The 24,441-nt window shown below is 49.4% G+C and overlaps 10 protein-coding genes across 10 annotated transcripts; 5 read left to right on the forward strand and 5 right to left on the reverse strand.

Annotated features, from left to right (window-relative positions):
- Positions 1 to 33: 33 nt before the first annotated feature.
- On the forward strand, positions 34 to 1,775 carry N7525_009884 (NADPH-adrenodoxin reductase; the record flags this gene model as incomplete). Its single annotated transcript, XM_061214890.1, has 2 exons — positions 34 to 330; positions 417 to 1,775. 2 exons carry the CDS (start codon positions 34 to 36, stop codon positions 1,773 to 1,775), a joined length of 1,656 nt encoding a protein of 551 aa, XP_061069321.1.
- A 182-nt stretch (positions 1,776 to 1,957) lies between these two features.
- aspf13 (allergenic cerato-platanin Asp F13) lies at positions 1,958 to 2,416 on the reverse strand (the record flags this gene model as incomplete). The annotated part of the gene is made up of 1 exon (XM_002563942.1): positions 1,958 to 2,416. One exon carries the CDS (start codon positions 2,414 to 2,416, stop codon positions 1,958 to 1,960), a length of 459 nt encoding a protein of 152 aa, XP_002563988.1.
- Positions 2,417 to 5,295: 2,879 nt separating this feature from the next.
- On the forward strand, positions 5,296 to 7,106 carry N7525_009886 (NAD(P)/FAD-dependent oxidoreductase; the record flags this gene model as incomplete). Its single annotated transcript, XM_002563943.2, has 7 exons — positions 5,296 to 5,329; positions 5,385 to 5,429; positions 5,478 to 6,191; positions 6,247 to 6,494; positions 6,556 to 6,771; positions 6,829 to 6,921; positions 6,969 to 7,106. 7 exons carry the CDS (start codon positions 5,296 to 5,298, stop codon positions 7,104 to 7,106), a joined length of 1,488 nt encoding a protein of 495 aa, XP_002563989.2.
- An 83-nt stretch (positions 7,107 to 7,189) lies between these two features.
- N7525_009887 (uncharacterized protein) lies at positions 7,190 to 9,462 on the reverse strand (the record flags this gene model as incomplete). Its single annotated transcript, XM_002563944.1, has 7 exons — positions 7,190 to 7,445; positions 7,497 to 7,801; positions 7,850 to 8,332; positions 8,382 to 8,609; positions 8,669 to 8,743; positions 8,794 to 9,089; positions 9,147 to 9,462. 7 exons carry the CDS (start codon positions 9,460 to 9,462, stop codon positions 7,190 to 7,192), a joined length of 1,959 nt encoding a protein of 652 aa, XP_002563990.1.
- A 554-nt stretch (positions 9,463 to 10,016) lies between these two features.
- On the forward strand, positions 10,017 to 10,787 carry N7525_009888 (SDR family oxidoreductase; the record flags this gene model as incomplete). The annotated part of the gene is made up of 1 exon (XM_002563945.1): positions 10,017 to 10,787. The coding sequence occupies one exon, from the start codon at positions 10,017 to 10,019 to the stop codon at positions 10,785 to 10,787; it is 771 nt and encodes a 256-aa protein (XP_002563991.1).
- Positions 10,788 to 10,948: 161 nt separating this feature from the next.
- Positions 10,949 to 13,042, reverse strand: N7525_009889 (flavin monoamine oxidase family protein; the record flags this gene model as incomplete). The annotated part of the gene is made up of 1 exon (XM_002563946.1): positions 10,949 to 13,042. The coding sequence occupies one exon, from the start codon at positions 13,040 to 13,042 to the stop codon at positions 10,949 to 10,951; it is 2,094 nt and encodes a 697-aa protein (XP_002563992.1).
- Positions 13,043 to 13,697: 655 nt separating this feature from the next.
- On the reverse strand, positions 13,698 to 14,507 carry N7525_009890 (uncharacterized protein; the record flags this gene model as incomplete). The annotated part of the gene is made up of 1 exon (XM_002563947.1): positions 13,698 to 14,507. The coding sequence occupies one exon, from the start codon at positions 14,505 to 14,507 to the stop codon at positions 13,698 to 13,700; it is 810 nt and encodes a 269-aa protein (XP_002563993.1).
- Positions 14,508 to 16,108: 1,601 nt separating this feature from the next.
- On the forward strand, positions 16,109 to 20,354 carry N7525_009891 (uncharacterized protein; the record flags this gene model as incomplete). The annotated part of the gene is made up of 3 exons (XM_002563949.2): positions 16,109 to 17,240; positions 17,619 to 17,671; positions 17,736 to 20,354. The coding sequence occupies 3 exons, from the start codon at positions 16,109 to 16,111 to the stop codon at positions 20,352 to 20,354; spliced, it is 3,804 nt and encodes a 1,267-aa protein (XP_002563995.2).
- A 655-nt stretch (positions 20,355 to 21,009) lies between these two features.
- On the reverse strand, positions 21,010 to 22,293 carry N7525_009892 (Mrp/NBP35 family ATP-binding protein; the record flags this gene model as incomplete). The annotated part of the gene is made up of 4 exons (XM_002563950.1): positions 21,010 to 21,668; positions 21,734 to 21,853; positions 21,954 to 22,089; positions 22,210 to 22,293. The coding sequence occupies 4 exons, from the start codon at positions 22,291 to 22,293 to the stop codon at positions 21,010 to 21,012; spliced, it is 999 nt and encodes a 332-aa protein (XP_002563996.1).
- Positions 22,294 to 22,574: 281 nt separating this feature from the next.
- On the forward strand, positions 22,575 to 24,238 carry N7525_009893 (AATF family protein; the record flags this gene model as incomplete). The annotated part of the gene is made up of 3 exons (XM_002563951.1): positions 22,575 to 22,644; positions 22,706 to 22,808; positions 22,861 to 24,238. 3 exons carry the CDS (start codon positions 22,575 to 22,577, stop codon positions 24,236 to 24,238), a joined length of 1,551 nt encoding a protein of 516 aa, XP_002563997.1.
- Positions 24,239 to 24,441: the final 203 nt, after the last annotated feature.

A 24,441-nucleotide genomic window follows, 5' to 3' on the forward strand; every position in this document is an offset into this window, starting at 1 on the left:
GATCACCTCCGTGGTTTCTCGAATCCATGCACCATGCGCTTGAAACAGGCCTTTGTATGTGCTCAATGCACAGTGCGGCTCAATCGCCGGCCTCTTCTACAGTATCAGAGTTTTGTATCTCGACTTACATTCAAACGCTCCAACAGTCATGTCGCCCAAACCGATCGACCCGTCCGCGTGGCCATAGTGGGCTCCGGCCCAGCGGGATTCTATGCTGCCTATCGTCTTTTAGCTAAACAGGAAGATGCGATAGTTGACATGTATGAGAAGCTACCTGTGCCATTCGGCTTAGCCAGGTACGGAGTTGCCCCGGACCATCCCGAAGTCAAGGTGAGTCACGGCAAACCGCGATTCAGTGATGTGCCGACCATTGAACATTGTATGTAGAGATAAGCTCATTGTTATATGAAAATTAGAATTGCGAAGATAAATTCACAGAGGTGGCCGAGTCTGCGCGCTTCAATTTCGTCGGTAATGTCGACCTCGGGCATGATCTGCCGCTCGCTGCCCTCAAACCACACTATGACGCCATTATATTCGCATACGGTGCTGCAAAAGATAAGGAGCTTGGGATCCCTGGGGAGCAATCTCTACATAGCGTTCACTCAGCCCGTGCCTTTGTGGGGTGGTACAATGGTCTTCCAGAGCACAGAGATCTCGATCCGGACTTAAGTGGAGAGAACGCCGTTATTGTCGGACAAGGCAACGTTGCACTAGACGTTGCCCGGATTCTTCTTTCAGACGTCGATACTCTCCGAAAGACAGACATCGCAGATTATGCTGTGGACAAACTCGCCAGAAGTCGCATTAAGCGAGTGCGAGTTGTTGGCCGCCGCGGACCCCTGCAGGTGAGTTACAATGGACTGACTGTCGATACGCAGGTTGTTAATTACTTGACTCAGGCCTCCTTCACTATCAAAGAGCTCCGTGAAATGCTACAACTCCCAGGTGTATCATTCGATCCCATTCCACGGGATATCTTTCCGCCGGAAGAAGTAGTGTCGGCACTGCCGCGTGCGCAGAAGCGTTTAATGCAGCTCTTGGCTAAAGGATCAACCAATGACCCTCTGACAGCCTCAAAGTCTTGGTCTTTGGATTTCTTACTTGCGCCTGATTCTCTTCACTGGTCGCCTGAATACCCATATCGTCTATCCCATGTAAAGTTCTCTCGCAACGAACTTGACCCATCCGACCCCCACAGCCCCAGCTCTAAAGTGTCTCCAAAGTACTTGTCGAGCGGAAAGCGTGCACAGGTCAACCTACCAGCTAGCGTCTTCTTCCGAAGCGTGGGCTACAAGTCCCTCCCCCTTCCAGGACTAAAGGATCTTGGTATCGACTTCGATACGCGGCGCGGTGTCATCCCTAACGATGGATATGGTCGCGTAACAAGCTTGTCGAACAAAGGCGAGCCCGAAGGTTTACCTGACGGATCTCTCATATCCCACCTGCCCGGCCTGTACTGTGCTGGCTGGGTGAAGCGGGGTCCAACGGGTGTAATTGCCTCGACAATGACTGATGCATTCACTACTGCAGACACCGTTGTACAGGATCTGGCAAAACGTACCGATGCAACGTCCTTGCTGCATGCACCCGATAACAGTACCGGTCTTGGCTGGGACGGTGTGAAAATCGAGGCCCAGCGCCGTGGTCTACGTCCCACGTCGTGGAAAGACTGGCAGCGAATCGACGCGGCAGAGAGAGAGAGTGGCCAAGCGAAGGGCAAGCCTCGGGACAAACTGGGGCGTATAGAAGAAATGCTGAAGGTGCTTGATTGAGCCTTTGTGTACATTATGGACTATCTGTATACATAGCATACATAACTATTCAGTTTCCAAGGTTGACAAATCCGATTACATACTCGGTCCAACACACTCATCTCTGCCCTTGCATTATCCAGCGCTTTCGTGTACCATTTTGTTCCGTCATTATTACATTGCATATAGATCTTATCTACCCCTCACAGCCCGCACACGCTAGCATCCACTTCAGCGTAAGTGGCGTCAACACGACCGAGTTGCTCCGCCTGACCGTTGGTCAGCGTGTTCATGGCTTGCAGGCCAATGTTGAAGCCACCCGGGGCGGCGTCGACAGCAATGACGTTGACTGTCTTGTCGACTTTGCCGTTCGAGTAGTGTAGCGCGTAGCATTTGCCGCAATTAGGGCTATTCCAGCCCGGGATGGTGATCGCACCGCCGATGTTTGGGAAACCTGGCAGGGATGCGAAATCGCTGTAGCCTTGGGTGACTAGGCCATTGGGACCATTGGAGCAGGAAACGGTGTTGAGAGATGTCGTTCCAACATCATATTTGGGGTCGTATGAGACGGACACTGTCGCCGCTGCAGTCGGAGCTGGGGCAGCAACGACAAGGCTGAGAATTGCCATGAAGGCAGAGGTAAAGGCGATGGTGGACTTCATGTTTGTATAGGAATTGATGATACTTTGAGAGAGTGTGGAATATTTTGGTTGCTAGTTGTATACGTTTTGTCCCCTCCCCGGCGAGGTTTATATATCTCCATTCAACAGGCTTCCGTCTAATATTGTTCTATTTCCCTTTACTGGCAGGCTGCGTTTGTTGCAGGTCTTAGAAGAAGGTCTTAGACTCACAGGTGACACGGCCCAAATAGGATGCCTTCATACCAGGCCCATCGTCAGCCGATACTCCCATAATAGATACCCCTCCAGAAACCGGTGCAATAAGGCCGAGGACTATTGTGGGGTCCACGAGGAAGCATGCAGGCAGGCTGAGACATGGTATATCTTGGCTGCCATTTCCACGAGATCTGCAGAAGCATTACATTACATGGTCGACCCACAGAACAGCGCGACTCCCGCTATGCGACGGTATAGGGCAACTGCATCCGAGGTTGCATCGAAATACTCCGAGCGGACATAACCATAGCCACATTTTATTTTCGTCTGAGTTTGAATCACAATGTAATATTATATCAATAAGCTGACCTCAATAAACCAAAAGAAAAAAAGAAAAGGACAAAGTAGCTGTCTAATGAGTAGAAAAAAAGAAGGGAAAAAAAGAAACGTCCCCGGGAAGGCTCGAACTTCCAACCTCCTGATTAACAGTCAGACGCGCTAACCAATTGCGCCACGGAGACATGCTTGTTGAATAGACGAGGACAATTATATTACTTAGTGCAATGACCACATATCAGATATAAAGTAAGAGTGCCAATTAGTTGACGTATGATGTTGCTCAAGTAATGAATATGGTAGGCCTAATGTATCAAAAGCTCATATACGTTTTATAGGGATATCCTAGATACTATATGACAGTTGATACAACGAAGTGGCGGTTTTTTGTACCCTCTACCATTGACCCTTCCGTCTATACTGCTCTGGCTATACCGCTACTTATTACTAGTAACCCACCCGCGTAGCACGACTAGTTGGGAGTGAGTACAAAGTTCTCCTGGCAGAAAAATAGGTCCCTTACGAAGTACTTGGGTGCAAATACTCATGAAAGATGACTTGAACGGGCCAGATATGGTACTCCATATATGTTGTAGAATTTTATACCGCAGGCGGGTAAGGTTGAATCCCGTGGAACCCAAAATCAAAGGAAGGAGTACAGATATTCAAGTTCTGCTGATTCCGCCATAACACGTCTCCGTGGCGCAATTGGTTAGCGCGTCTGACTGTTAATCAGGAGGTTGGAAGTTCGAGCCTTCCCGGGGACGTTTCTTTTTTTCCCCTTCTTTTTTTCTACTCATTCAGATAGCTACTTTCATCAATTCCCACTTCTCCTTTTCTTCTTGGGGCAGGATGGAGGGTTTTGATCCCTCGTCAGATTTGATTTCATGGCAGGGGTCCCCTACCAGATCATATGCATATGGGGCCATATACTGTGTTCTTGACTAAATTTAGCCTTGGAACATGCCCAGGTTGTTTCATCGGAACCCCGGCTGTTACTTCTACGACATATATTTTCCATTTCTGAGTCCAACGATATGTAGCAAACCCAGTACCCCAGTACCGCATGGAAATTTCCCGTGGTGATGCGCCAAGTCATACTTCGGTGACCGATTCCTTGATTGTCCCGGTGGCTTGTTCTACCTTGATACCGACACTCCTAGTGGCAGAACAACATAACACGACTAACGGCATTTCCGATTCTTGCCAAGCTATTCGGTAGTAAGGATCTTGCTTTGACTCCCTAGTTTAAAAGAGCGGTGATAACGTGGATGATTGGTCCTTTCGAGGGCTTTGACCAGCGACATCGTGCGCACCGAGAAACTGCGGTTGAGATTCCAATGCTCACATGAGCCTGTCTCTGCGTATAGGTCTGATAAGCATGCAGTGAGCATCCACCAGGATTTTTATGCCTGTTGATGGTAATTATTAATTTCAGTCTGTTCAATTTTCATTCTCCATACATAATTAAGCTTGCGTAGAACTTGGTATTTGAACATATTCCCATTATAGACAGTTGCCGCACCTTTGCTACAACATATTCTAATTAAATTCGTGTCAGTTTCGACTAGGCAGATAGCAGTAGCCCTAGTTAACTAGTTAGCTGTTACTTTGTTGTGGCCATTTCGGCAGGCCATGATCCACTCTCCGCATTGCCTTTCAATATCTGGGTATGTCTATGTACCTTGGGTTGTTATAGTATATGTGGTTAGTTATATTGAATGTAATTTGTACAAAATAGAAAAGAAATAAAAAAATGAAGAAGGGCCCGAACCGCGATTTGAACGCGGGACCTCGCACAGGTTCACCCGAAGCGCGAATCATACCTAATTATTCATTAGTTGAAGATTCGCAGGATAGCATTTTGAAGTGGAACGTACCACTAGACCATCCGGGCATTTGTGTGGCGGACTTTTCTCTTTGAGGCTTTTTCATCTATTCTTGGTTCTACGTCGATTTAGACAGGCGCCCAAGGTTCTTGTCCTGTCTTTCCTCCAGGGCTCTATATAAGGATTACATATTTAGATGTTATAATCCCTTTGCCCCACATCAAAATGATAAGATATGGGTAACGTATAACATAATGTGATAATTGTCCGGTTATGGCGGGTATGGCAGGAGATGTATATATATGCTCTGATATACTAGTGAACCAACGATTGTAGTCGAGATATCACCCAAGAGCGGAAAAGTGTACTCTTAGGTCCACCTGACATGAAGGGGTTAAGGGGTTATTCTCGCCGAAAAGTGGAGAGTATCCCGAGGACCTCATGGGCATTGAAGCTCCCGGCTTCATTGCGGGGTCGTCCATCCTCCTACCACGTTCACCGAGACACTACACCTCATATTCAAAGACAACATAACCAAGAATGACGGAAGAAAAGTCAGTCGCCGTTGTTGGAGGTGAGGGAAATACCCGAGTGTACGGGTCTTTGGAAATTGCTGACAATCTTTAAAGCGGGCATATTTGGTCTTTCACTGGCGATTGCCCTGCGAGATAGAAGTAAGCAAGGCACCTCATAGTAATAGGTAAAAGGCTTATACCCTACAGACTATGGAGTGACCGTCTTTGATCGAAGCCAGTACGATGCAAATGGATACGATCCCACAGCCGATGATGTACAAGCTGCATCCGCTGATCACAACAAAATCGTGAGCGACTCAAACTGCCCACAGATCAAGGTTGATGCTAATGGAAAATATCAGTTCCGCGCTTCATATGGGAAAGAGATTCACTACCAGCGCCTCGCTTTGGAGAGCCGGGGAGCGTGGGTTTCGGTGGACGAGAAGCGTCGACCAGCGGAACAAGATGACGGCAGCAATAACGAACTTTTTGTTAACAGTGGAATGCTCCGTATACAGCCATTTGATCACCTGGCCACCCTGGAAAAGGAAACTCTAGCCAACATGCAGCGTGATGGTCTGCGAGACACGCAGTTCGTCAAGAGTGACCCCGCAGACTGCGAACGGGCTGATAAGCTGGGCTGGAAGGACAAGATACTTAATTTCCGCATTCCAGATTCGGAAAGCACCTATGAGGCAGTCCTTGACTCCCTGGCTGGATTTGTGAGGTGCAGTAATGCATGTGCCTATTACCAAAAAGTGGCCGCCGGCAAGGGCGTGAAATTCCATTTCGGACCGCAGAAGGGAGCTGTTGATTACTTGGTCAAAGTAAAAAATGATACCGAGCCAGGCAAAGATAAAGTTATAGGTTTGAAGACGAAGGATGGCGTTGTTCATGACGCGGATGCCGTTGTTGTGGCTGGTAAGTCGCGAGAATCCCCCCGATTTCCTATCTCCTTCTACTGACAATTTCGAAGCCGGGTCGTTTTCGACGCAAATTCTCCCCGACTTGAGCTATCACCTCGAATCCTCAGCTGGTAGTCTTGCAACCTTCAAGATTGACAAGAGCAATACCGACCTATGGGACAAGTACTCGCCAGAACGATTTCCCGTCATGACCTGGAAGAGTACACCACGAGACACCTCTGGAAAAGACACAGGGAGTATTTACGTCCTACCAAGAACTCCAGAAGGCCTTGTTAAGATCGGATACCGCGGAGTTAAGGTAGATATTGCTGCTTATATACCAATCAGTGTCTACCTAGGTACTGACTGCGTTGTTTTAGTGGACCAATTTCCAGCCAGCGCCGAAAGATACTCCATTCACCCAGGACGGTCAATGGTCGGTCCCTCTCCCAGCGGATGAATGCTCACTACTTCCAGAGCCAGCTTTGTATGCTATTAAGCAATTTGTATCTATCTTCCTGCCCGAGTTCGAGAGTACACCCTTTTTCTCTACAAAGCTCTGCTGGTACACTGACTCGCTGGACAATTCATTTGTGGTGAGCACGTATTTCCTTCGTCTCCAGGATATATTTGTTGATCTTACTCTCAATTAGATTGATCATGTCCCAACCTACGCTGAGAAATCTGTCTTTGTTTGCACCGGGGGTAGTGGTCATGGTGCAAAGTTTCTACCAGTTCTAGGAAAGGTAGGCAAACCCACTCACTGCATAAGACAATGACTGACGGATCGCAGCATGCTGCGGATATATTCGAGAATGGTGATCAAAGCTCATCTTTCATGCGCCCATTCTGGCGCTGGCGCCCCGACGCACCTAGAAGAAACGGATTGGAGGAGGGCCCCGGCGGACCACGAGATATTTCGCATAACTAATAATATAGCATTGGAATTTAGTACATACAATTCATGGCCTGATTTTATATTGACTTCAAATATCAAACTAAGTGCTTTCGGGCTCACGCAGGATACATCCTTGGTCCCGTGCTCACAGGCTTCAAAATACCCGTCTGTTCCAAGTCCTCGATGAGATTGGCCAGCATCAAATCACAACCTCGTGCTGCACCGAAACTCATTGTAACCGGCATAAACTCCGTTTTGAGCGAGACGGTGGAGTAATATGGGACTTCCCCTACGGGAACTACCAGATCAGGGGTACCGGCCAAGATGGCCACCCGACCATCCTTAAAGCCCATCGGAGGCGCAGAAGGTGCACTGTAGATATGAGCAATAGGTCATTTGTCTCTCCGAGGACATTTTACTCACCCAAAATAGGTATTCCGATACTGGGTTTGACCCTTGCTGTAAGGATAGATATAGATACCCTCAGAGCAAGTCTTATCGTCTGCTTTTCCGTATCCATCGGATTCCCACCAGTCTTTGAAGATCGTTTTGTTCTTGAGAGCTTCGCCGTATGCGGCGTCACCGCCATTATTCTGGCCCCAGGCCCATCGCAACAGGGGACCTGGGTTCACAAATGGTCGGCGACCATCGTGCTTGGCCGCGTAGTCTGCGTAAAACGGCAAAGAAAGAGAGCGATATTGATCGACGGATACTAACACTGCATATGTCTATAGAAGATTAGTCTCTGAATATGTATTTAAATTGCTGAAACTCACTGTATTCAGTAAGTCAGTTATATTCGAGGGTGTGTTAGAAGGGTGACTTTTCTCCCAATGCGAAGCGATATCAACAAACTCCCTCTTTGTGCCCAGGAAATCTTCCACTTTCACAATAAATTCTTCAAGGAGTGCACCAGATGCTGTATTGGAACTGGGAAAAGAAGAATTCGGGTAGAACAGCCTTTTCGGATAGTCTCTATAGTTAGTAAAGTTCTGGTACCACGCATGCATAACCCTTGACCAGGTTGCAGCATCGCGAGCAAAAACGCCAGCTGTATCGAGTTCGTGACAGAGTGGAAGAACATTATCAAGAGATACAGCTCCCGTGGAAGGGCGATTGGCAAAGACTCCCTGCAGCCCCCCCGGGTTGCGCATAGAGCCACCCGTGTCACTTCCAACGGTGATGTCCAGCCAGTCGTAAGATGCGATGCCGGCACCAGGTCCTGACGATGACCCGCCGGGGCTTTGGTAACCATCACCCTGAGACAACCGTTAGTGGGATTCCATCGACTTCAATGGTTGGACTTACTCGAGGGTTGAAAGGACAGTGGAAGTCGACCCAGTCGGCGGTGGGATTATCTCCATTTGCAAATTGCACGGTGCCCATTTTCCCCACAATAATGGCCCCCGCATCTATCAGCCTTTGGAGTGCGGGGCCAGTGGTGTTCCGCGGAGGATATAAATCGTAAAAGGCCCGATTGCCACCGCTAGTCCGTAGTCCCCTCAAATCAAATATGTCTTTCACTCCCAAACGTAACTACATGTTGTTAGTCAATATTGAAAGATAGCTGGTTGTTTTGTTAGATGTAGATGTACCCCTGCAAGTGGCTTTGTTGATGTTGGCGTGTAGTATAACCTAGATGGCACAGCAACACTCGACGTCATGGCACCCTGGAATCGATCAGCAAAGGATTCTGAGAACAGGTCACAATTTTACTCACCGATGAGGTTGCTGGCAAGGGCTTGAATCCTCCAGCTCCGTCGCTAATGGTAGCTTCAGTGAATGCTAGCTGATGATCAGGATAAAGACGGAAGGCCTGATAGACCTCTCCAGTACGCGGGGAGTAGAAATAGGGCCCCTTTGGTATGTCATGGCGTAGTCTGGCGGATGTGATATTGCTTCTAGATTGGTAACTGGGAGAAGCCATCGCAAGTTTATTTCCAAGTCCTTGCAGAGCATGTTGAACAGTAGACTCGACTTGGCCCCGCCCATCCCCATCGTAGACAAGAAGAACCGCTATCTTGAAGTCAACGGAAGTCCTTCAGTAGACAGATTGGCTTGTTTAACACCCACCTTCAAGGAACCCGGTCTGGAAAACATCATCAGTAGCCGAGAAGTTTGAAATGGTCTCTTCTATAATTTCCGCAGTAAGCAGAGCTTCCTTTGTCCGGATGATCGTCATGGGAACGATCGCGTCAAATCGAGCTGAATCAAAATACGAGGTAACCATTCTCGAGACCACATCACCGCTGTAGTAGTTAATGTTATTGACCGCAAACAGTTTGCCATTATCAATAGTTGAAGTGGCAGAGATAGTCGAGGCAGCCAAGAAGAGAAGAAGAGAGGTATAACCACGCCAAAGGCTGGACCCAAGACCACCAGGAGCCATGGTGTGCTTTTCTTGCAGCCATGTCGTTTAAAAGCAGATAAGAGGGTTAAATATGCCAGCCTAACTCACAATCGGATGCTTTCGCGCACATGCAGCTGGGGACCTTCCGAGGGCGCCCGAATGATAGTTCCCATTAGCCCTATACACCCCAAGTGAAGAGATAACGGATGTACTGACACACAGCCATTGGTTCCTCTTCTGTTAATATTTGAAGATAGATAATATTTGTTCTCCAATTCCTCTTGGCAAGGATTTCGGAATTTCTCCGTGGATAGTGGAATTTGGAGATTGGAGAACCTTGGGAGATCTTGGCGTTGGTTGAATATATTAATGCCCCAGCTGCATATAGACTAGGATTTAGTAGGTAAAGTGGACTTGGAATAAGCAGCGCGACGCTCAGCTTGTAAAGATGTGGCCTGACGAGTTCAGCCCTGATTGGCCCGTTCCACATAAGCCCTAAGTATAAAAGGAGGGGGCGCCTTGCTTTCTTTCTTTCTTTCCTTCTCTTACTTCTTGAACGGAAAAAGTGTCCTATATCGAAACCACTCATGATAATGGCCTCCACTACAAACACTGTATATGTTGTGACAGGTGCAAATAGAGGCCTTGGCCTGAGACTGACAAAACGGCTGCTAGAACGCCCTGCCACCACTGTCGTGGCCTCAGTGCGCAGCCACGACGCAGCCACGAGCCTTAGGTCCGACATTGAGAGTGTCGCCGTGGGAGAAAATAGTACCCTCCACATCATCGAACTAGACTTTTCAACTGCATTATCCCCCGATGAGATTACAACGGCCTTCGCCGCAGCCGTCAGTGCAGTGACGCATATCGATGTGGTCATCTGCAATGCCGGATTCCCGACGCCCATGACTCCGGCTCTAGTGACTTCGGCGGAAGATCTTCGCAAATCGTTCGAAGTCAATACCATTGCCCCGCTCCTCGTGTTCCAGGCCTTCTGGCCACTTATGCAGAGATCGGCTTCTCCGCCCAAGATAGTCGTCATCTCCTCCTCCGTCGGTTCGATTACCTGCCAGGAGCCTTTCCCCGGTGGCGCATATGGTCCCAGTAAAGCAGCCTCGAACTGGCTTACCAAGGCACTTCATCTTCAAAATGAGGCAGATGGATTGGTTGCGTTTGCTCTGCATCCTGGCTGGGTACAGACGCGCGCGGGGGATTTTGCCGCGAAGGAGTGGGGGTATCCTGGTAGCCCGCCGGTAACTGTTGAGGATAGTGTTAAAGGGATGCTTGGTGTTATTGACAGTGCTACAAGGGAAAATGTATCGGGAAAGTTCGTATCGTTCACTGGAGATATTTTGTTGTGGTAGAGAGGGCATTTGAATAACACAGGAGGGAAATAACACAGCACACAGCATAGTATCTTTTGGAATCTTACCTAGGTATATATATAGCATATTATGAGTATCTGGCCTTTTTTCTTTTCTTTTTTTCCCCCTTATCCCCCAGACCAAGGAGCAGGACCGAGAAATCATAGCTTGATCCATCTCCCCATCCACCGCTGGTTAAGTTCCTTCGCCTCATCCACCAAACCCAACTCCAACAGCAGCTGAACCGACCCACGAACAGAAGAATGCAGCGAAGAGCTAACCCAAGCCTGGGTTGGCGCAGTGTGCTCTCCAATGAAAATTGTGTTATGCTCCGTCTGGTGATAAGCCGGAATGTACAGTTCATGCTGTGCAACATCCGGCCGACACCAAGAAGTTGCGGTATGTTCATCCTGGAGCCAACAGAGACGCTCATAATCTCCCGTATAGAAATCGCGCGCTTGCTCACCATGCAGACTAACAATTGAATCCAGCACCGTCTGGACGTGTTCTTCGTCGGAGAAACTCACGAACCGGTCGCTCCAGTCGCCACCTCGGTAGTGCATGATTAGACCCGGGCGGGACTCGTTGAGTCCGTAGACGGGGTAGTAAAGTGCACCGACTGAGTCGCTTGCTGGCTTGGAGTAGCCGCCGAAAATTGGTCGGTCGCCCTTTTCCCAGAATCGCTCCGAGAATAGTAGGGCTACTTTGCATGCGGACTTGAAGCGCAGACCTGCTTCGCTGATTGCGCGGTCTAGCACGGAGGAGAATTTGGGCAGGTCCATGAAGCGGGTCATGGTGAATGGCGCTGCCATGATTGTGTAGTCGTATTCTTTGGACTCGAAGGTGCGATTCGAGACATTGGGGTACCATGACAGTCGAGTGCGAGTGTGGCCATCACTTCCCTTGACTGACTCCAGTTTCCGGATTTTTCGATTGAGAGTAAGCCTGTCGCGGACGTGAGGAAGAAAAGCGTCGGACAGGCGGTTGAATCCTCCATCGACGCAGAGCCATTCCGTTTCACCTATACTGTCCCTGCTTCCATCCAGGCCGAGATTGGAGTTATGATGCAGCTCATCCCAGAACACATCGTAGTCGGATGAGGTCCAGATCTCGTCGGTGATGTTCTGACTGGCTTTGAAGACATGTCGCATCATCGCCTGTTCACTCCAGTCATCAAGCCCCTGGTCCATGGCGGTCTTGTGGGCTCTCCAGACATCCTTCTGAAGGGATTTGAGGGTCTTTTCGTCTTTCAGAATTTTATTCATCTTGTTCTCAGTGTTGGTATATTCGGCGCTTGTCATCTCTGGAGGATCTTCTAGGCTTGGATCCTCATCGATTTCAGCGCGAGTAGGAATTCTTCCATCTGGATGACGACGAGTGCCTCGAGCATACAACTCATTGGGACTGTGTTGAATCCAGGGGATGAAGTCAATCTTCCACTGCGAGTCATTCTTGTTCATGTTGTTCAAGAGGTTGGCCATTTGGAAAGTCAACTGATGATCAGTGTACAGGAGTGTCTCGTTGTCGTCTTTGTAAGTGACAGAGTGTGGAAGTCGCATTGGCCCCATTTCAGCCCATTCTTGGGTGTCGGCGACATACTTCGTCCGGAATCTGCCACCGACGCGATCGCTGGCTTCGATGATCTCCCAGTTGTGTACACCGACGCTGTCCAGCATTAACCCCGTCGCAAGCCCGGAGATTCCGCCTCCAACAATTGCAATTGAGGTGTTCTTTGCTGAGTTTTTCGAAGCAAATCCTCCGTTGCTTTCCACCTTGTCTTTGATTTTGGCCACTCCGTCGAACCATGCTCCCTGGGCATCAAAGTCCTTCAGCAACGGGATGTTGGTGTCAGCCATGGATCGTTTCTTGGACTTCCTCTGCAAGGAGACAGGTTTGCTTTTGCCCAACACCTTTTGTGTGGCATTCAGGCCGTCATGTCCATAAACGTAAACACAATGGTGCGTTGGAGCCTCATCTGGAACCACCCAAGCCAGTCGCTGGGGAGGATGACCGTGAACTGAAAACTGTCCGATGAGTTGCCCTTTTGCCACCGAATCATCATCACAGGGTGCGTAGAGTGATTTTATCAAATTTGGCGGTTGAACAAACCAGTCGAGATGAATATTGGCCAGTTCACCACCTCGAACTGTCTCGGAGGTTGTCACTTTGACTGTTTCTCGTTCAATGGTCGCTCCGAGCCCGGGCAACGCCTGGGCGACCAGCGTCGCCACTGCAAGAGATGATTTGCCAAGCATTGTGACTGTGTTTAAGCTCACCAACTGGCTTGGCTTGGAGCTTTTTATATTCACACACTCGTTAGCGTATCTCACACTTTGATGCTCCTGGGGACCTTCTGCGGCACCAAGAAAGGCAATGAGGATGGGATCGGCTATATCTGCTGCAATAATTCGAGCCTATTATGGCTACTTCTCCGAAAAAGTGGGAATAATTTCCGTATCTCATTTCTGGAGAGTACCGCGTGGAAGGGGACCTTGTGGCTGATCAGCAATTTCACAGATCGGCCTTGACTTTTGCAGAGATCGTCCAAAACAAACTAATTTTGTCAGACAGACTCATATTGACATACGGTTACATCAAGCTCCGAGCGTGGAATCAGTGAAAATTGGCTGAGCTGTGGGTGGAGGAGAATCACCAGAGTTACCTGCGTCTCCCTATGAGGTCTGATATATTATTAGTTAGATAAGCTTGTAGAAGCTCTTGTTAGGTGACGAAGATTTAATATTTACATGGAACCTCGCCGTGCGCGATGATTTTTGTGTAGCTTTGAACATGCTAAAGATGGCGTGATTCTTTGAAGAAGCTAAGCTACGCCGTGAAGGTATAAAAGTCGAGCTAAACATACAGCCAAAAAATGAAAAACACTAAGATCACGACCTAGGACGCGTAGACTTATAGCTGTTGCTCCATCCAGGCGTAGCGTGAGGCTGTTTCCAACTCACCAAGAGAAATCTGGAGGTCTTGCTCAGGGGGAACTGGTTGGCGACATAACATCTCCTCGAACCTGATGATCAAAGGTTCTGCGGGACTAGTAGTGATCGGAGCGTCGGGTTGTTTCGGCACGCGAGATGTGGTAACTGACTGCCGCACAGTTGGTATAGCAGTGGCTGTGTCTAGGACAATCGTCTGGAAGGTGATCTCTGGAGAAGTCTGATTGATCGACACAATGACCACAAGCTTGACTTGGCCTACGGAGTTTGCGAGCCACCATACTGCATCGGATTTTAGTTTCTCGATCGACTCTGACACTCCAACTTCCATCACAACAGTTGGCCACTTCCTATCACGCCCTGGCAAATGTGACCGAGGGACCCATGACTCGTCGGGCTCTTTAAAACAGGACCCGCCTCTGACGCGTTTAGACCCTGTTGGTATAATCAACCAATTTAATCCCGTATTGTACAGCGCAAGAGTCAGTGCCGTCCGGATATTCGCCTTCAACGCTTCGTGGGCCCCATCCGCTAGCTTCAAAATTAGCGACCGTGTCTCGTAGTTGTACATCATCTTCGTAGATTTGGAGAAGTCTCGTTCTACCAAGCTGGGTGGGACGTTTGTGAACCGCAGGTATTTGACCACTTGAATGGTTTTGATGTGTTGTGCCATACGAGTGCGAATAACGCCAGCTGTTGGACCATCGGCCTTGAAGGTGTCGGGTAATGCATCGAAACACTCGAGGTCTGGGTTGACTGAATTATCCAACATGTCTGAAAGTGCTCAATAGTATGAGGTTTCCTGATAAAAGAATCGAAAGAGAAATGAAATCTACGACCTTCAGAAGCCAGACTTGGGTGGAGTGTACATATATGTAGGTTTCACATAAGCTTTCAGGTAGTCATTCTTACCTCATTGATGGAGAGTAGGTAGAATATGTGCCCACTCTAGGAGAAAGAGGTGGTGGTAATTGCCTTGTGCTGGCGATGGTTGATCTGGAGTTTTGATGGAGTATAGAAGAAAAGATAGGGAGGAGGAGAAGAGCCGAAGACAAGGTGACTTCATAAACAATGATGAGAAGGAGCAGACTCTGGCCTTTCTACCTCTTTACCTAGCTACATCCATATGTCTTTTTATATGTCTTTTTATATGTCTTTTTATATGTCTTTTTATATGTCTTTTTATATGTCTCTTTAGGTGTACACGGCCTTTATATCAATTGATGACATCTATACACCCAGATGACTAGAGGTGCTTATTCAACCACTTACGCTATAATGACATCGAAAATCGCGTAGATGGGCGATTTTCTGCTGGCGACTCCAAGAAGACCAAGGGGATTGTACATGCGTCGGTAAGACTGAGAGCGTCGATCACGGGTGCTCGATGATTCGTCACGACTCTCCGGGAAACCCCGAACCATTGCAGATATGGGGGATATCGGGGACATTCTCCAATTGCTTGAATCCAAGGGGTTCCCGTCCTGTTGAAGCTGACAAAAAATGAATAAGCCACCTGGTCAACCTAGGAAGCCCCTGCTTACGGCGGATTGATAATACCAGCCATGCCGGTCTGGCAATGGCCAACCTGATCACGAGTAGTACCAAATTACATTCTACAGATCGAGATGTATCTCGACCTTTTATTCCGGACACAAAGGCAAAGTCGCCTTCACTGGTAGATTATCGTACAGCTTTCACAGACGTTGCCGAAGGGAAGTCCCAGGAGCTAAAAGCAATTCCGTTCTACAAATAGCTTGGGATTCAAAGGAATAACATAGAATCGTGTTCATTGTGTTCTTTCCCCTTCGCTACGATATTCTCTCATGTACACACAGACATATACACAGAGACATAACCTTGAAACTATGCATAACCCTACTTCCCTATTTCCCCATATTCTGCATCAGTTTAACCAAAACCTTATAAACAATCGAAATTGTATAGACCTTTGGCCGTGGCATAGGTTCCAGCGGCGTCGATAGACCACTCATGCTTTACCCCCTCTCCCCCAAAAAGAAACTCATCGGGATTTACAATGGCCTTATTTGATGAGGCTGAGCATTGACCAAGGTTTGACGTGAGGCGCAGCAAAGTCGTATTCCTTCGACTTTAAGGTAACTTACAAAATTGAGACACAAAATGAGATTCGTCAGTTTAAGCTACTCCAATAGGCAAACAGTAAGATAATATATCTCGTCCTTTGACAGTCTTTCCAAATATCCATGGAAATTCGAAAGTCACGACCACAAAGACTTGGCCTCACGTAGCCCAATTGGCATCTCAACCGTGCAACAAAGAGCCGGGAGGTATTTATAGGGGCGTGTCCTTTGTAAGATCCGAGTAATCAGTCTCAACCTTTCTCTTTTCTCAATGGTTCGGCATATTCTCTCTTGGCTTTGGGCCATGCCTGCCCTGGCCCAAGTTCAACTTCACAGCGTTCATCCTCAAGGGCACGACGAGATCACCTATAGTTTCAATGTCCCCGATAATACTTCTCAATCGGGCTCGGGCCCCATATACTTCCAGATAAATTCTACCCGCCAAGTGCAGTGGTTTGCCTTGGGTCAAGGAATGCAAATGGCAGGCGCCAACATGTTCGTCGTGTACACGTCTGGCAACACTGTCACCGTTTCTCCGCGTTCGGGCGTCGGGGAAATTGAACCGTTGTATAACAAGGACGCCCAGATCACAATTCTGAATGGCAGTGGTGTGCACGACGGAGTCATCACTGCCAATGTCCGATGCGACACCTGTCTAAAATGGAATGGAGGAACAGAAAATGTGAACGGCTCCTCAAGTCCGTGGATCTGGGCCGTTAAATATGGAGAGTCCCTGAATTCAGTCAGTTTGTCTGAGAGTATCACCCAACATGATGATCACGGTGTCATGACCATCGACCTGAAAGAAGCGACGGGCGGCAGCTCAGCGAATCCTTTCGCCCAAATGGCCCGAGCACCCGTCTCCTCCAGTGAAGAGGATCCGGGCTTCGCGGCTTTCCGAAGCACAGCCAAGAGGAAAAAGACAGCTCATGCTGTGCTCATGATTGTGGCTTTTGTGGTCATGTTCCCTTCCTTCGCGCTCGGACTTCATATCTTCCCATCCAAATGGACGGTGAACGTCCACGGGACGTTCCAAGTCTTCACTTTGGCCGTGGTAACTGCAGGCTTTGGAGTTGGCATTTCCCTAGCACGGCAGATTGAATTGATCGATTCTTACCATACCATCATCGGGGTGATCATAGTACCATGTCTTGTTCTTTTCCAGCCTGCTATGGGCCTGTTACAGCACCGATTCTTCCGGAAGACGGGTGGTAAAGGACCTTTCGCTTATATGCATCGCTGGTTTGGACGGATGATGATCATCCTAGGTATCATCAATGTTGGGCTTGGGTTTAAGCTTGCGAATGCACCGCGTGGAGCCATCATTGCAACTAGTGTTGTTGCTGGTGTCGTTGCGATGGTTTATGTTGCGATTGTTAGCTGGACTGGAAGGCCGAGGAGACGTGATCTGGAATGACATGGAGATTACCTACCTAGGAACATCTAGTTACCTATCTCTACCTAGGTAGGTCTTAGGTCTGGGGTAAAGAGGATCGGAGGTTCGCGTTCCCGCAGATCCATTTCCCCGATGACATCATCTTCCCCCTGTCTTATTTTCGTCGCTTGGTGGTTTTCAAGTCAAATTTACTGATATTCTCCTTCAAATCCCCCTTTTCCGCTCCTTAAATGACGTCGGCCAATTTCGCGATCGGACCAATCTTGCCTTTCATTTAAATATCATTATTGGCTTTGGTTTCTTTGGTTTTCTTGGTTTCCCTCGGATTTCGCGAAACCTGGCATACTACTCCCCCCGAACAGATCCATTATGCCATTACATACAGTCGCACTAGGTGTGGCATTGACTCCCACTGTCCTTCACACTCTAATCAGTCACGTATGTCCCCGTGGAATGTCCTGACAAGGCTGAGATAGTCTGACTGACGGCGCATCATCTATAGTACCTGAATCGCAAATCGCTACATAACAAACCCAGTGTTCACATTACCTACGATGAGGGTATCCAGATTGTTCGTCAATTTCTATTCTATGCATCCAAGCACCCTGTCGAAGACCTCCAGGCATTCACGCGCCAATGGGCCCCAAGCCCACATTGGGTGAGAACCGAGACCATTACAATCCCCGACAAGTTCCTGTACGCCGCTGCGGACGCTGTCACAAAGCAGCTGGGCCCCAGGGGGGTCATAAGAGTGGGGGGAGAGAAATGGTGGCAATGGCGCGGGCCGTCCGAAGAGCTGAAGGGGGAGTGGATTGAGATGCGGAACCACTACAATCAAACGGAGGGGGCCGGTGGGCATTGTAACCGTGTGATGCTATATATCCATGGTGGGGCTTATTTCTTCGGAAGTGTCGACACACATCGGTACATGTTGCAGCGCCATGCGCGCAAACTGAAGGGACGTGTATTTGCACCGGAGTATCGACTGTCGCCGCAGTTCCCTTTCCCATGTGGCCTGCATGATTGCATGGCGGCTTACCTCTGGCTGCTCAAGCTCTATGAACCAAAAGAAATCATTCTTGCTGGGGACTCTGCGGGCGGAGGCCTGGCTCTATCGATGCTGGTCATCATGAGAGATCAGGGTATTCCTTTACCCGCAGGCGCCATCTTGATTTCGCCTTGGGTTGATTTGACTCACTCTTTCCCGAGTATTGTTGAGGACAACCCAGGCGATTATATCCCTCCGTATGGCTTCCGCCATAAACCCTCACCTGCCTGGCCTCCTCCCAATGCCGATGATATCCTGGAAATGAAAAGAATGTCGCGCCAACCAATAGTGACTGCCGAGGATGTTAAAAAAGCTATTCCCCAACCGAACAGCAATGCTGAGGAGACTGCCATCCGTGGTTATACTGTCCACGAGGACTCCCCACCCCCAGCCGAACATGCCTATCCTGGCCAGCAGCAAGCCCCGAATCCTGCTAGTTTGCAAGCCGAACCTGATAATATTCACGTTGTCCTGGATGGGAAGACGGTCGAACTCAAGGACCAAATTCAGTTGTACACCACGAATCAATTAATGTCCCACCCCCTGGTTTCGCCAGTCCTCCAACCCTCTCTGGGTGGCCTGCCTCCTCTGCAAATACTGAGCGGCGGTGGTGAGACGCTTCGTGACGAGCAATTCTACGTCGCCCACAAAGCAGCCAACCCGACAGCATACCCACCCAGCGATGTGTATCTCGATGAGAACGATCCTACCCGGGAGACCCTGAACAAGTACGAACCAACGTATGTACAATTTCAGGTCTGGGACAACCTATGCCATGTCGCTCCCACTCTGAGTTTTACGCGACCAGCCAAGTACATGTTCCGTTCCATTTCCCAGTTTGGCTCTTGGGCATTAGCACGTGCACAGAATGGCGAGGTTGAGATCGTGGATGATAGTGCTCTCTCAGCCGTTTCGTCAAGTAGCTTAGAAGATGAAGATGTGCCGGGGCCTCAGACCGCATTAAACAGCCCGCCTGGCGCACCAGGGCCTTCCTCTGTCGGCAAGGCCGGGGATCCTCTTCCAGCGTTCCATCAATATATGATACGCCAACGAATCGATAAACGAGGGCATGTCTTCCCACTAGATCCTCCCTCTTCCTACCCAGTGCTACAGTTACCCCCTGCCCAAGTCGGGGCAATCAACCCCTCGCTCATCCGAATGTGGTTGGACGCAAAGAAGGAATGGGATATCAGATTTGCGAAGGAGAAACTCCGGGTTCAGAGCCGACGCCTGAAAGAGCTGGCGCATGGCTTCCAAGATTTCGACGGTGAATGTCCTCCCCCGAGCTCTTTGGCCGCCCGACGAGCTGCGCCTGGCGTACTACCCAAGCGACATGCCAAGAAGAACTACGGCATGATGATGTGGAGCGGCTGGGGAAGCAAGCACGACGAGCGCAGAGTGGAAATGGAGAAGCGGGCCGAACAGTCAGGTCGACGTTCCACCCGCGTTAGCACTGATACTGGGCAGGCTGGAGCATGGTCTAGCACCCCGGCGACGAATCCTCGAACTGAAAAAGCCACAGACAAAGATATTGCCAACAAATCGCAACCTAACGGCTACACGGCAGTACGCCGGGATAAAAAGGAAAACCTCAGTAACGGTGATTCTTCTACTGCACGCATGTCCACAGACCCCGAGACCATCTCTCAAACTCTCTCGCAGAAAAGCGCCGCCCCAATCCTTATATTGCCCGGGGTGAACAACAACAAATTCGCCGACGAGAACGCCAGCACGAGGGCTTTATTTCATGCAGCAGGAAGTCTCCCGATGAAATCCGATCTCTCCTTAGCTCATAGCAGGTACCGGCCATCATCCGCTGCGGGATCAGCCGCTGGCCGAAGCGAGATGCTGTCAGACACTGCCAGTACTGTTGGCGGCGACAAGGACTCCGTCGCCTATATGAGCATGGCACCTGATACCGCTAGCACCCGCGCTGTGACGGATGCACGGGGTGTTATTGCCCCAGTTATGGCTGGCGAAAATGGCCGTCGCTCTACAGATACTCTATCTGTCTTGTCTGCGGCTGGTCGGGACTCGATATCGCACCGAGAGGCGTCTAAAACCGCCGAGTAAGCCTTGTAAATTTGCCATCTATGAACATATCCCAATATCTGTGACTTCTTGGACTGTCTCTTCAGATCTTTCCTATTTCTTTGGATTTTCTTTTTCTTTTTCTTTTTTTTTTGGGATGTTTTGTTGAAGCTCTATTTAGCGACTTCGCATTTCATTTCGTTAATTTCGTGTTTCGTTGGATAGCTCACTGCACAACGACTCAGTTTAAGTGGCGTACATATCACCGCGCATATGTGCCATCCAAAGTTGATGATATCTACATGTAGTTACATCACATCAATACCCATCTTTTCCTTTCCTCGCGTGTTACCTATTATGCGCTATCCTTTGACTCTTCGTTTTCGGTAGCTTCACTCTTCAAAAGGTTCTTCAGTCAACACATATGTTTCTCCTGATGCAAGGCATCTCTTGTCGATCCCCCGGCAAGCGGGGCCATTCTGCAGCTGAATAGATTGGGATGTATCCTCGAGGGGAAAGCTGTATCCCATGGCTGCCATTCCAGCCTAGGTCGGGGTTATTGTCTACATCCCAAATGAGAAAAAACCACGAATTCCGAGAGCATAAATAGCCAGTTGCCAGCCACTGGATGATGCAAGTCTAATATAATAATATACAATGTTCATAACTTTACGTCTAGGTAAGTCGAATTGACCCTTCAGTGCCAATCAAGACCGATCTTCCGAGCCACCTGCTCAGCAACACCAAGGAAAGCCTCTCGCCTCGCACTGCGCTCAACACTCTCCTCCGCAACAACCGTCGGCATCCCACGATCAGCATCCTCGCACACCTGGGCATCGAGAGGGATGTCACCAAGGAAGTCCACCCCGAGGCGCTTGCACTCAGCCACGACACCGTGGTTCTCGCCGTGCACGTGGTGGTGGTTATCACCATGTGAGAATATGCGAGTCTGAGTCCCGCACTGTGGACAGGCGAAATATGCCATGTTGCGCACCATTCCGAGCACGGGCACTTCCATTCGCTGGAACATCCCGATGCCGCGCACTGCGTCGCGGAGTGCGATGTCCTGCGGCGTTGATACAATCACTGCCCCGTCGATGATGACTTCTTGGTTGATTGTGAGCTGCACGTCGCCGGTTCCTGGAGGTAGATCGAGGATTAAGACATCCAGTGGACCCCATGATACTGAGTGGAGGAGCTGATGCATGGCTTTGGTTACCATTAGTCCGCGCCATGAGATTGGTGTGGTGTCCATCGGTAGTTCGCCGGTTGTGCTGTCAGCTTGTGTTTGGGGGAGAAGGTAGCCCATCGACATCGATTTGAGGCCATAGTTTGTTAAAGGGACGAGGCAGTTGTCTGGCAACGTTCATAAGCATGTTGATCATGGCTTCGCTGCTGATAAGCTTAAAAGGGAGACCCACTTTCGTCGAGGCGAGGTTCGCCGGAGAGATTTAGGAGGGTAGGTATAGAGGGACCGAAGATATCGGTGTCAAGAATTCCAGTCTTAATACCACGGCGTGCAAATGATAGTGCGAGATTGACTGGCAAGATCTCTTTAGCGATAGTTCATTCCACTTGGTTCACAGGTCTTGCGTTATGGCAGGCTTGAGACATAGATAGGAACGAAGAATGTTAACATACCCGCTATCGTAGACTTTCCAACGCCTCCCTTTGCTGACGAGACCGCAACAACTTTCTTGACATCTCGAATCTTGCGCTTTTCTGGCAGCCCTCGGCGCGAACGGAAAGTTGGCGGGGTACCAGAGCGTGGAAGCCCCTGTTTTTTTTATAGTCAGTCAATGTAAGCCAATTAGACAACCTTGAAGCCTCGCAAGAATGTTTATTTGGAACAATCAGTGAACCGAGAGGAGCTCCAAAATGTAGAGTGACAACTAACCAAAGGATTCTCATGCTGAAGAGCTCGACATGTGGAAAAAAGCCTCGTGCCTCTGGTAACGACCACAAATGGAGAAACTAACATTCTGGCAGGCCAAACAAGGCAGAGAAGAATGAAGAATGTAAGACCCGATAGTCCGTGAGTAACAGAAAGTCGTTCCAAGATGCAGAGCAAGATATCCGCTGTGATACTGCCAGTAAAAGGCCCGACCGCCTTTAGTAGTTAAAGCTCCCATGCTGTATACCGCCCACGTGAAAATATACCGCCCGCAGACGCTAAACCTAGAAAGGAGTAATAGTCCGTTATCCGGAAAAACCAATAAAAAAAGTTGCTCGTCAACTCTCTACTCTCCCATACCAAACACTATGGGCAAACCACGCGCAGCTCGTTCCCTAGCTGATCAGCTTGCTGATTTTGAAGATCCCACTCCTAAAGGTATGGTTCATGCATCAGATTCTCTTGAGTACCGGACATTCAATGCTTACTTCACGTTCAGATTTTGATCCCGAGGATATCGATAATGGCCAACAGTCAAGTGATGATGAAAGTGAAAATGAAGGAGAAGTGACTACAGGCAGAGAGCATTATGAGACTGTCGGGTGTGTAAAAATAGGTGTATTTGGTATCAACAACTCGCTAATAATCAGACAGGAAAGCAAAGCTCCGCAAAGATGATCCCCTCCCTCTGGGGAAACAATATGATGGTGCCCGAGTCAGCCGGGCAGCGCTAGGCGCTGAGAGTGACGAGGATGACGAGGATTCAGACATCTCGTCCGGCTCCGAAGAATTTGCCAGCAGCGACGACGCCCTGGCCCAGGAGAGTTCCGATGAGGACACAGAGGGAGGCGAGGATGAGGATGATGAAGAGAGCGAGGAGGATGATGAGGATGAAAGTGAGGAGGGCGTTGAGGTAGTGCACCAGCACTCCAAGAAGCCCCGCCACGATGTCCGACATGGCGAGACAAACGGACCGTCCGGTGACCGCGACGAGATTCGCAAACTAATGGCTACGGATCAGAAGACTATTGCTGCGACAATATCCTCGGCAGCCAAGGCCGATGCTACGAAGGGAAAGGCTGTCAAGCAACAACGTACCACTTTTGACGCGCTTCTTAACGCGCGAATGAAGCTTCAGGGTGGGCTGACGTCTATCAACGGTATTGCTGCTGTCTTGGGCTCGGAGAACGAAGCAGATGGAGAGGACGCGATGAAAGACGAAGAGGAAGTTGTTGATGAGGAAGCAATTAAGTCGGCGGAGTCAGCCGCGCTGGCATTATGGTCGACTCTCGAAGGTCTGCGTACTGCCCTGGCCGATGCTACCGCCAAAGAAGGCAGCAAAAAGCGCAAGCGACCCTCCCCCGCCTCCCTTACTACCAGCTCCGCCTCGCTATGGGAACGCATGGCTGAATTGGAGTCTGAGTCCATTTCGCACCGCCGTTCCATTCTCGACAAGTGGTCCTCGAAAGTCCGTGGCACCTCTGCATCTATCCCTAATGCCAGAGGCAAACTGCTCGGTTCTGCCTCCGGTCGCCAACAGACCATCACAGCCGTCCTCGATGCTCAAGTCGCCACAGAGATTGGAGAACGATCCTCCAAGCGTTCACGCACATCTGATCAACAAGAACCTCTCTACGATGATGGAGCATTCTACCAGTCCCTTTTGCGTGATCTCGTTGAGCAGCGCATGTCAGCCGATTCTGTAACCGGTGGCTTTGACAACCTGCACCAGCTTCCTTCACGCCTGCCTATTCACCCCATCACTGGTATGCGCAACGATAAGGTGAAGCGAGACGTTGATACCCGTGCTTCTAAGGGCCGCAAGATGAAGTATAATGTGCATGAAAAGCTTCAGAACTTCATGGCCCCCGAGGACCGTGGCTCCTGGTCTACGCGCGCGCGAGATGAGTTCTTTGCTTCTCTGCTCGGCAAAACGGCTAGTGGTTTGCTCGGCGAAGGCGATGAGGATGCCAGTGACGAAGATGAAGATGTTGATCGGGAGGAAGGTGGCTTGAGACTGTTCCGGAACTAGCCCCGCCATACATTTACAATCGCATACTTGTACAAATAGTGGATACGGCCATAGAATTAAAAGGCGAACCAACCCTCCATGCATTATCATACAAAGACCCCTTCCTGCAGTATATAAGAGTACTGCAGTTCGTACCCGCCACATGTAGAGGCTCAACCCGTGTGCAAGGGAATGAATGCAAGGCTCTGTCAATACTGCATATC

The sequence above is a fragment of the Penicillium rubens genome (assembly GCF_028828025.1).
Source record: "Penicillium rubens strain IBT 27055 chromosome Unknown utg000003l_segment0_segment0, whole genome shotgun sequence".
Taxonomy (NCBI): domain Eukaryota; kingdom Fungi; phylum Ascomycota; class Eurotiomycetes; order Eurotiales; family Aspergillaceae; genus Penicillium; species Penicillium rubens.